This window comes from Apteryx rowi, unplaced genomic scaffold (genome assembly GCF_003343035.1).
Source record: "Apteryx rowi isolate R43461 unplaced genomic scaffold, aptRow1 scaffold_528, whole genome shotgun sequence".
In the NCBI taxonomy this organism is placed as follows: domain Eukaryota; kingdom Metazoa; phylum Chordata; class Aves; order Apterygiformes; family Apterygidae; genus Apteryx; species Apteryx rowi.
This window is the reverse complement of record NW_020450792.1, coordinates 500066-511400: the sequence shown is the minus strand read 5'-3', so window position 1 is coordinate 511400 and position 11335 is coordinate 500066. Positions and strand designations below refer to the sequence as shown.

The following is an 11335-nucleotide window of genomic DNA, read 5'->3' as shown; positions in this document are numbered from 1 at the left end:
CAACTGTTTAAAAAAAAGAAGGGGGAAGAAAAAAAGAGGGGGAACGCGGGGAAAAAAAAGGGGGGGAGGAAAAAAAAGGGGGAAAAAAGGAGGCGGCGGGTGAGGGGGCCGTGCTGCCCCCCCCCTCCTCGCCTCGCCTCGCCGGGGGCTGCGGGGCGGGGAGAAGTTTTCGCTCCCCCGCGCCGTCCTGGCCGGAGCTCGGGAGTTTGCAAACAAGGAGGAGCAGCCGGCACCTTCGGTGTCATTGGAGGAGGTTTTTTCCAAGGAGCTCATAAATACGGCGGGGCCGGGCGGGAGGCTGCGACTTGTGCGGGCAACCCGCGAGGGCAGCGCAGCGCAGCGGGCAGAGCCGCGCCGGCAGCGGTAGGCAGGGGTAGGCAGGGGTAGGCAGGGGCCGCGCCGGGCCGSGCCGGGCCATGGCCGCGCTGCTGGGCACCTACCCCTGGCCGGAGCGGCTGGAGGGGGCGGCCGAGGGGTTGCCACCGGGGCCGCCCCCCCGCGCCCCGCCGGGGGAGAAGGGCGCCGAGAGCCGCATCCGCCGGCCCATGAACGCTTTCATGGTGTGGGCGAAGGACGAGAGGAAGCGCCTGGCCGTGCAGAACCCCGACCTGCACAACGCGGAGCTCAGCAAGATGCTCGGTGAGCAGCGGAGCCGGAGGAGGGGGGGGACTATTGGGGGTGGAGGGGGGGGGAGCACCCCGCGGGTGGGCAACCGTGCATTGCACCCACCGGGTCACCCCGCGGGGTGCAACCCCTGCCTGGTTCCCGCACCCACCCAGCTATCCCACGGGTGCAAACCTCGTCCCGGGGTAGGGACCCGTGCACCCACCGGGCCACCCCGCGGGGTGCAAAGCCTGCCTGGCTCCATGCTCCCATGCGGCCACCCCGCAGGGTGCAAGCCCCTGCCTGGGTCCCGTACCCCACGGGTGGCCACCCGTGCACCCATCACGCCACCCCGCAGGGTGCAACCCCTGTCCGGGTCCCGCACCACGGGGTGCATGCACCCACCCGGCCACCCCACGASGTGCAACCCCTGCCTGGCTCCTGCACCMACCCAGCTATCCCACGGGTGCAAACCTTGCGCCGGGGTAGGGACCCGTGCACCCACCGGGCCACCCCACGGGGTGCAAAGCCTGCCTAGCTCCATGCTCCCATGCRGCCACCCTGCGGGATGCAACCCCTGCCCGGGTCCCGTACCCCACRGGTGGCCACCCATGCACCCATCGGGCCACGCCACGAGGTGCAAAGCCTGCCTGGGTCCCGTACCCCACGGGTGGCCACCCGTGCACYCATCRGGCCACCCCGTGGGGTGCAAAGCCTTCCCGGGTCCCACACCCTGGGGTGCATGCACCCACCCGGCCACCCCGCGGGGTGCAACCCCTGCTCGGGTCCCGTACCCCACGGGTGGGCAGCCGTGCACCCACCTGGTCACCCTGGGCAGTGCAAACCTTGCACTGGGCCACCCCTCAGGATCCAAAACTTGCCTGGCTCCATGCACGCACCCAGCCACCCCGCAGGGTGCAGCCCCTGTCCGGGTCCGGCACCCCAGGACTGGGCACCCGTGCACCCACTGGGCCACCCCTCAGGGTGCAAAGCCTGCCCAGGTCTGTCACCCGGGGGGTACAGGCACCCATGCACCCCCCAGCACCCTATGCACTGCTGACCCTGCTGGTGTCTGGCACCCTGGGGCAGATACCGTGCACCCATCTGGCCTCCTCTGGGCTGCCAGTGTCCTGGAGCCCCAGGAAGCAGCGCAAGGAGGAACCCCCAAATTTTCTTGGCCTCTCTCTGCTGACCCACTTCTCCCCAAAACTCACCAGCCCACCCCAATATTGCATGGCCAGGCAGGGGAGGGGTTCTGCTCTTTCTTTTCGGGAGTCACAACCCATTTTTAATACAGGCCTGTTCCCTACCCCTCATCCACTCCTTCCCACTTCTCCCCCTTCCCAATTTCTTCTATGAGACCGAGAGGGAAAACAGAGAAACAACCAGCCCAAACAGCCTGAGAAAGAGCTTCCTGCATTGCAACACAGCTTCACTGTCCACTCTCTTGCCCAAAGTTTGTGTTTCTCCGGACAGTTTTGCGGTGTTTTCTTTGGTGGTTTGGGTTTTCCATGCAGCATCTCTGCTTGTTAGTGTTATTTTTGCAGTCTCTTTGGCGATGGGAGGGCATCAAATGCATCGCTCTGTATCCTGCTGTCTCCCCCTGCTCCTGCCCTGGGACACCCTTGCTGCGGGATACGAACACCCCCAGCGCCGCTTGTCTTTGGGGCCATCGTGTGTTGGGGACATCCCGTATATTCGKTTTTTTGGAATGGAGAGTGGCATCGCTTTGCCCCGGTAGCCCGGAGCAGCGCAGCACCATGGCAGCAGGGCTCAGCCGTGCCCGGGGACGTCCCAACCCGTTTTGGAGCCTTGGGCTGGGGGGGTTAGGTGGACCTACCGTGACATGGAGACCGGGCCTTCACGCTTCAGTCCTCCCCTTCTTTGCTGTCCCGGTGCTGTCTTGTTCTCCTGCCGGGTTTGCACGCTCCGTGTCCTCCACGCACGGTCAACCGGAGGCCCCGTTCCAGCTGTGGGAGATCTCCCAGGCTCTCGGTTCGGCGTCGCGGGAGGCAGCCCCCCTTCCTGCCGCCGCCGCAGGCACTGAGGGGAGTTTCCTTCTCCGTTGCAGGCAAATCCTGGAAGGCGCTGAGCCTCGCGCAGAAGCGGCCTTACGTGGAGGAGGCCGAGCGGCTGCGGGTGAAGCACATGCAAGATTACCCCAACTACAAATACCGGCCCCGGCGGAAGAAACAGGTCAAGCGGATCTGCAAGCGGGTGGACCCGGGTTTTTTGCTGGGCAACCTGGCGCGGGACCAGAACGCCGTGCCGGAGAAGCGGCCCTGCGGCAGGGCGGCRGGCGAGAAAGAGGGGTCGGGTGAGTACTCGCCTCGCCCGGGGCTGCCGCCCGCCCGGGGGTACCGGGAGGCCCCGGCCGGTGGCGGCGGTGGCAGCAATACCAGTGTGGACACCTACCCCTACGGGCTGCCCACCCCACCGGAGATGTCTCCTTTGGACGCCATAGACCCCGAGCAGAGCTTCTTCTCCTCGCCCTGCCCCGAGGAGCATCACCGTTCCCACCTGAGCGGAGCCACCTTCTCCCCGGAGTACGCGGCCACCTCGCTCCAGTGCAACCACCACGCTCTCGGCGCTTGCATGATCCCCCCGGCCTCCAGCTGCCCTCCCCTCCCTCCTCCTCCTCCTCCTCCCAGCTACTACACGCCYGCTTTCCACCCCGTCCACCCCCAAAACCTCCATGCCCACCTGGGCCAGCTCTCGCCGCCGCCCGAGCACCACGGCTTCGACAGCCTGGACCAGCTGAGCCAAGCCGAGCTCCTGGGGGAGATGGACCGCAACGAGTTCGACCAGTATCTCAACACCCCCGGGCACGCCGACCACGGCGGCGCGCTGCTCAACGGACACGCGCCGGCGGCGCCGGCGGCCGGCGGCTCCCACGCCTCCGAGACCAGCCTCATCTCCGTCCTGGCGGATGCCACGGCCACCTATTACAATAACTACAGCGTCTCCTAGGCCGGCGGGAAGACCCGGCAGTGTTACGAGGGACATCCCCGGGAGGACGTCGCCCGCCCGCGTCCGCGTCCGTGTCCGTGCCGGAAGGAGCCGTGGAGTCTCCTCGGCGGCCCGGGCGCGAGGGGTTTCGGCTGTCGGCAGGTGTCAAGCGTTGGGTCCCTCCGTTCCCAAGCGGGGATGCGATTCCCTGCTGCCCCAAGCCCTCCGGCCGCCTCCCTTTTCCCGACCCGCCACGCTCCCACCGCGGGCGGGAAGGTCGCCGGGAAGGTGGCGGCATCCGGCGGGTACCTGCCCCAAAATCCCCACGCGGGCAAAACCCCGCGGAAGCGGAAAGGGCAGTGATGGGAGAGGGCGGGGGGAGGAAAAAAAGCGATGGTTTGGTGGCACGTCCCGCTGGGAAGCTGTGTCTGCGGGGAGGGATGGGGGCGAGCAGGAGGGATCCGGCGGATTCCCGTCGACSTCCCTGCGAGAAACCGAGCGGGAAGCGCGTGGCGCTCCTTGCYGCCCGCCGGTGCGGATTGGGGCCGYTGSGGCGAGACTCGCTCGTCCACCTGAAAAAGGCACCGCCGCCAACTCCAATCTGTGTCTCGGCCTCCCCCCGCCTCCCTCCCAGGCTGGGAAAATTTATTCGGATGAGCACTTTGGAAAAGAGGTGATAATGTAGCAGACACGTTTCTTCTCAGACATCGTTTGAAGGCAAACACTTGCTGTTTGGAGACACGGGGCCCGACGCCTCCTCTAACTTCRGCGCATTCTTGCTTGTAATAAAGCTGTACATTGATTTATACGTTCCATTATTTTTCCCCTCGGATTTTGTATTGCTAGAGTTCTCTTTCTTTTCATAAAGATGAAGCTTTATTTTAAATCAGTTATACGACATGATTAATCTTAGTGTTTACTGTATGGCACTTGGTAATGATTAGTTAGTAGCGTGGCTATGATTTTTTTTTTTTTTCTGGTTTCAGTCCTGAACGTGTATTAATAATAATTGCAAATAATCTTTAAAAAAAAAAAAAAAGAAAACCCACAACTTCACAGGTTTTAAGCTAATGCATTCTATCTTTTTTTTGTGTGTGTGACTCTATGCATTTTGAATRAGTGCGGATACAAGTTTGCATAAAATATTTAATTTAAATAAATATGTTTTTATACAGTGATTGCTTTATGATTTAAATTGCTGTAGCTATTGACAAAGTTTTCAAAGGAGAAACATTTCTTGCGTGAGTGCTATTTTTTTATTTTTTTTGTTGGTATTTTCAGCCAAACTTTTCTACTTCCTTTTTTTTTTTTTTTTAATAAAAAAAAGATCTGTGGTTATCTTTACAAATTGTGGACTCCTTTCTAATGAGCTGCCTTGAGGCGTGAGCTGAGCATACCTTTACTTTTCCCGGTGTGTCTGAGGGGTAGCAAATCATTTTAATGGGCTGGATCCTGCTTTCGTCATCTCGTTAYGGGGCCTCTTAGCGCTGGATACTGCGTGGATGTACGCCGTGAGGTTAATACGGAGTTTGCCTTTAGTGTGGCCGTGGACACAAACGATGTTGCTTATTTTGCGGAGAGAGCRCCCGTCTCCAGAGCGTGATTTTTTRCTCAWGGTTAGGGCTGTCTTCCACGGTACCTGCTGGTGCACCTTTTAAGACCGCTTCGCRGTGCGAGGACCGCGTGAAGGGTCCTTGCTGCAAATGCAGGTCAAGGCTGTGAGTCTTGTGAAAGAGGAAATTTGGGGAGCTGGGAGGCTGGTGGTCCACAGAACGGATGGATGCTAGGCGGTGCCTTCAGGTGTAGCTGGCGAAGAGCTGCACGGACAGAGCTGGCCCCCTAAATATTTGGAGAAAAACTTCTTGTGGTCYTTCCTGTGGACCAACTTCATGGCCTGATGTTATCAGACAGTAGATTAAGCTTTGTCCCTGAAGTCCTTGASACTGAGCTGTTGACCCGTACGCAACTGCAAAGGCCGTATCCTCCCAGTCAACCTGCTTGGCCCAGAAAAAGCCAAGGAGTGAGTTTCCTAAGGCATCCCGTGATGAATGTCCATGTGCGTTGGCTGGAAGGGGTCTCTGGAGGTTGCCTAACCCAATCCTACCACCCACCCAAAGGTCTGGGTTACCTCCACAGAGAAGAAATCACTTATTTCTGACTCCGGGAGCCTGTGGTCACCAARCGTGGGAAGCTGGGTGACTATTCGGGGAGGCATGGATATAGGCACCGGTCCTGTGCTCTTCCCTCTTCCCCTGGAGCTAGTCCTCCCAACATTCCCACCACCTCCCTTGCTGACTGCCCATCGGTTGGACACCCAAGTCCGCACTTAGCCATGTGCAGCTGGAATCTCTCTGTAGGTCCTGCTGTCAAACAGGTGCTTTCGTGTTTCCCAGACTGTGATGGCCCTTGCACCTGCGTAGCGTCAGACCAGCGCCACCGCCCGGGGCTGGAGCCAGGGACGCGATGCTTGGCTCCACTGTGGAGGTGGACTCATTTTACGTCTCGGTGTAGGGCTGCCCAGCATCATTAAGCAACTCATGCAGGAACATGCAGGTGTGGGACTGGAGAAGTCCTGTTGTTCCCAATCCTTGCTCCGTCCACAAGCCCTGGTGGTGTCCCAGAGCGGTGGGATGCTCACGGCACCCGAGCCGCTRCATGAGGGTGCCTCCTCCGCCACCGGGGATGTTAAAAGCTGTTTTGTAGCCAGGGTGGTGGGAAAGGAGGGGATGGCTGCATGTGTCCAGACCCAAAGCAACAGGGACCCGGACAGCTGTGATGGACAGGGCTGATCCCAGCCTGTTGCTAGAGGAGCCTGCGTGGCAGAAGGTGTGAGTGCTCCTCAAGCGCTCCATCACGAAGGCCGYGTGGGCTGCAGGGCCGCGGCAGGGAGTCTCCTGGCAGCTGAGAGCAGAGCAAAGAGCCTTTAAATTGCCCTAGCGAGGAGGGAGAGAGCTCATCTGCCAGTGCCCCCCCACGAGGGCAGCTGAGTGTTGGACTCCAGCGTTCGCATTTGCACTCTCCGATGGGATCCTCCTGCCCCAGCACTGGCTGCAACTGCTCTCGGCAGGAGCCCAGCTCGGTGTGGGAGATTGCAACACCCCGAATGCGCCTGGCGTGGAGGTTCCCACGAAGCGCTGAGCCCAGCTGGGGGACGGATATGCCAAAGTCTCCGCATGACTTGCACCCATGGAGCACGCCGCACGTGCAGGGAAGACAGGTAGCAAGCAGCGAGTCTGATTTCCCAGGGAAAAGGGTTTTTAAGTGCATCCCACTCCCAGAGCATCCCACTGGCATCAGAAAGCCCCAGAGCCGTGTTTCATGCCAGGCGCCGGCTCARCCCCCCTCTCTGCAACCCCGGGCGACTCCTGCGAAGGGGATCTGTCCCCACTTGTCCAGACCGGAGCCACGCGAGGTGAGGTGAGGCGAGAGCGTGTCACCCTACACTCGGCACGGCAGCCACGGCTGCAGGTCCCGACCGGGAGCCGGGGCCCCGCAGGGCGTTTGGAGCCGAAGCCAAGGCGAGGTGCGGCTCCCTGGGAGCCAGGGCTCGCCAGCCGGATCCGGCAACACACCCAGCGCCGGGAGCAGCCAGCTCCCGCCTCCCGGCGGCTGGCGGGACACCGGGAACTGAGACGAGATTCGGCAGCGGAGCCGGGCGCCCCTTCTCCAGCACGCTGGCGAACGCAACAGCATGGATGTCTCCCAAGCTTGGCACAAGTCAAAATACATTTTATGTATGTGTATATATATATATATATATTTTTTTTTTAATTCAGTGCTTTAGGAATAGCACGAAAAGGGCAAACTTGAAGGGCATCCCCAAATTACTCTCCAGGTAGGGATGGTAGCGGGGTGAGCAGGACGGTGCTGGCACCGGGGTGCGGGGTGAGCTGTGCCCTGCCTAGCCCACCGGATCCCAGCTTAGCAGGGAACTGGGAAGAGAAATGCTGCTGTCAGAAAAATAGTAAGTGGCCAGCAGAGGTGGGAAGGAGCTTTTTTTTTCGCTTGGAAATCAGATGTCCTCCACCAGAGAACCGGTGACCATGATGGTTTATTGGCGCGGGGACATCTCCAGCTGCAGTGGGGCTCATCCTGCGTCTGTCCTGGAAGCGCTTTCCCCTTACTGCCCCAAAACCACRAGCCCAAGGTGGCATCTCCGCAGGCTGGAGAGTCCTGTGGTTTGTGGGCTACGCTCTCCAGGACGGGCTGGGAATCGGCAGGAAAATCACAGCAGGCCAAACGAGAGCAGCAGTATGGGTTGAAACATCCTCGAGCTGCGGTCAGGCTCCTGCTAGATTCGGCCAAGGCCAGGATCTCTCCGGGCCGAGAGGCGGCCAGGGCTCGAGCCCTCTGTCCCTCTGCATCCGGCCAGCCCCGGCCCCGGCCCYGGCCCCACGGGGCTGGCGCAGAGCCCAGGTCGCGGCGCTGGCCGTCGGGAGCCAGGATGAGGTCACCTTCCCGGATAACGCCGCGGTCCAGGCCAGCCGGGCGCTGCCGCTTGTTGTCATGCGTTGGCCCTCCCGGGACGGGTGATTTCCTTTGAATCCAAGGAGCAGGTGGTGTCTCCTCTCCGTCAGCGCTCAGCCCCGGGGGCGGCGAAGCCAAAATTTTGTTCTAACCCCTGACGGGAGTGGTTTGTCCCTGAGGGCCTCTTCACCCCAACGTCTGGCCCCATATCCCCCAGCAGTGAGATGGCAGGAGGGGGGGGGAAAAGTCCTGGAAGGAGGTGGTTTAACCCGGGATTTGCCTGTTGCAGAGAGCATCATCGGGTGTAGCGAGAGCAAGGACCGTGCGCTCGGGCTGGTGCTTGGTGCCGGCTCATTTGCCGACGACAGGATGGGCACTGCCATGGGCAGGTTCTCGGGAGGCGTGGGGCTGGCAGAGCGATGGGAAGGGAGACAGCCTCCCTGCCCCTCGCCGGGACAGAGGGACGGGGTCCAGGCTGGCAGGGGAGCAGTGGGAGAGACCACTTGGTCCAGAGGTTGGGACACGGACTTTCACCCGGCGTTTGTGCAGCCCCTAGCACGATGGCTCTTTATCCCGTGGGAGAGCTCGAGATGCTGCTGCTAATTTGGCTCAAAGTAGGATGCAAATACCCGGGAAGGGAAACGGTGGCAGGGAAGGGGGTGAAGAGACCTGACTGAGGTCGCCCAACGAATCAGTGGCAGAGCCCAGAGGAGCCCTCAAATGCCCCCAACTCCCCCCAAACCCCTTTTGCCCCCAACAACACCTTTCTGCTCATAAATGTTCACCTTCTCCTTTGGTCTCTCCTTGCCCCCTCCCGCTCCCCCAACCCACTGCACCCCATGGGGAGCCACGTCTGCTCCCGCCGGCMAGTGCTTTCCTCGGCGCTCGGAGGGCAGGATCAGGCCCTGCCTCCCATCCCTCCAGAGGAGGGAATGAGACAAGCTGCTGAGTGGTTTCCTGCCCTGCACTGCCAATGGGAGCCGCTTCTGGTGTCGGGAGCAGGGGAGGATGTATCCGGAGCTGAGTGTTTCCTGGCAGATAAGGCCAGCCCCTCCTGCCGGATGTTATGAGTCCAGGTCCTACCTCCACGTTTCAAGCAAAGGGGCCGAGGAAAAGCCTGGCTGTTTATGTCAAGGAAAAATAACTTCTCCCTCCTACGATCTCGTACAATCCTACGGCTCCCTCAGGGCTACGTGCAGGAGAATAAACACGGGGAATGGGAAAACAGGGGCAAAGGCACAGGGTGCTGCAGGAGGTGGTCTCGGCCCCTGGGCGGACTGGGCAGACTGGGACGTGTCTCCCTCCCCTCCGGGGCTGGGGTGGGAAGGTGCCAGGGTAAAGGCAGAGGGAGGTGGTGAGACGAGTCCAGGGCTGGATATTGCAGGCTCGGTTCTGCGCTCTCATGTTCAACATCAATCCGGAGTCACTCCGTTGTCAGCCCGCTTAGCCAAATCCAGAATTGCCTGCCCCTGCCCCTCTGGCACCCATCTGGATGAAAGTCGGCCTCCAGTAAGGAGCTGCTCAGCTCTCCCAGCATGTTGGTTTGGGACAGAGACTCCCTTTGAGGCGGGAGCTGAGGACACCAGCACCAACTGCCCTGTCTCCAGGCCCGGGCTTGGCTCCATGTCCATCTCTGCTCTCCAGGGAGTTGGAGACTTTGAAGGAGGGAGGGAGGTGGAAGATCTGGCAGCCTAGTGGGGCCCAGCCAGCCAGTGAGGATGGAGAGGCTGTGCAGTGGGTACAGAGGGAATAGCACAAATGGGGATCTTCTCCCAGGGACAAATTTATTTCCATCATTTTGCAAGAAGTTAGTAAAATGCAGTGCTGGCTGGACTCTCCTCTTTTAGATGGAGTTTGGGAGCACCTGCAGCCCTCCTGGCTCTGCGCACAGAACCCAAGCCAAAAATCTCCCCACTGCCTGGAGGGTGGCACATGTTCAGGGACATCTCTGGAGAAGGACAACCCCAGAGACTTGTGAGGTCCCCACACTCCCCTTCACGTACCCATCACGGGCCAGAGGTCCTGGAGAACTCATCACCCTCAGACTAGCCCTTGAGAGTGGAGCCCATGGGTCTAGGCTAACACCCTGCAGCGTGGATGGACATTATGTTGTTAGATGCATGCTTGGGTCCATACCTCTCCTCCCAGGTGAAAACTAGCCTTGGTCAATGGTAGGATAAGAGGCTGCTGGAAAAAAAAAGGAGCAAAGGTTCAGCTGTTTGTACGATGCAGGCAACAGCTTTCCTCCTCTTCATGAGAGGACCTAGAGAGACCTGCAGCTATGTTCACACTAGTCAAGGAACCAGGACAGGAAAAATTCCWATCTCTGAACTGCAACTGTCCACACTGTGCAATTATCACAGACCYGGCACGGAGGTGCCCAGACCAATGWGTCCTGTCCCAACTCTGTGGCAGGGTTCGCAGGGACACCCCAGGGAAGATTTGGATGTGACCACCTCATTTGGGAGGGGAGTTTAGTTGAGTTGACTGACCCAAGCGGCCTCAGGGCCAGACAGTGAGTCTGGGCTCTAGCAGAGAGAGACACTCCAAATCTATAAACACTCTTTTTGTTAATATTGAGCATTTTCAGTACCAGTGGGTGGCTGCTTATCACACAGTGCTCTTCCTYGGTGAAAAGCTTGCAGGTTCTTCCACTTTCAACATATTCCAGCACTGTGGTGAACTCCAGGGTTTTAGCAATCCTTTTCTGCACTCATCATGAGGACCACCATGGGCTTCCCTGAGGACTACAGACCAGGAACCACTCTTCRTCTTCGCAAGCCATGGAACCCGAGCTGAGATGAATCTTCAAGGTCTCGTATGCAAGGTGTTGTCAGAGCCAGGATGAGACCCCCACCACAGAGGCAGTGCTCAAGGCAACGCTTCTCCAGGGAAGGGGGAGAAACCCTGGCCTGTCAGGGTCACTGAGAGTTTTGGTTTTGGCGTCAGAGGAGAAAAACATGACAATAGAGAAGATCTGAGAATCTCCTGTCCAGGGTAGGTTGCGAGAGCGGAGCCCCTCAGGAGCCTCCCCATCCATTTTTGCTTCCATTTCAATGCAAGAGGGACAGCTGGGGGGGGGTCATGTTTCCCACCCTGTATGACAGAGAGAGGAACCAAAGAGACCCTGAAAAGAAAGAAGGGGAGAGCCCTTCCCTACCTCCTCCTCAGGAGCTTGGGAATCCAGTGTGCCCCAGCACACTGGGAAGAGGGACCTGACTGGTGTGAAGGGCACCAGAGGAGGCATGCTGCTGCAGCATGCAGGAAGAGTTTAGGGTTAAAAAGGACCACGCTAGAAACCTGACCTGTGCCTCCC

At 59.7% G+C, this 11335-nt stretch overlaps 1 protein-coding gene across 1 annotated transcript; it reads left to right on the top strand.

Annotated features, from left to right (window-relative positions):
- Window positions 1–416: 416 nt before the first annotated feature.
- SOX7 (SRY-box 7) lies at window positions 417–3573 on the top strand. The gene is made up of 2 exons (XM_026080623.1): window positions 417–639; window positions 2675–3573. The coding sequence occupies exons 1-2, from the start codon at window positions 417–419 to the stop codon at window positions 3571–3573; spliced, it is 1122 nt and encodes a 373-aa protein (XP_025936408.1).
- Window positions 3574–11335: the final 7762 nt, after the last annotated feature.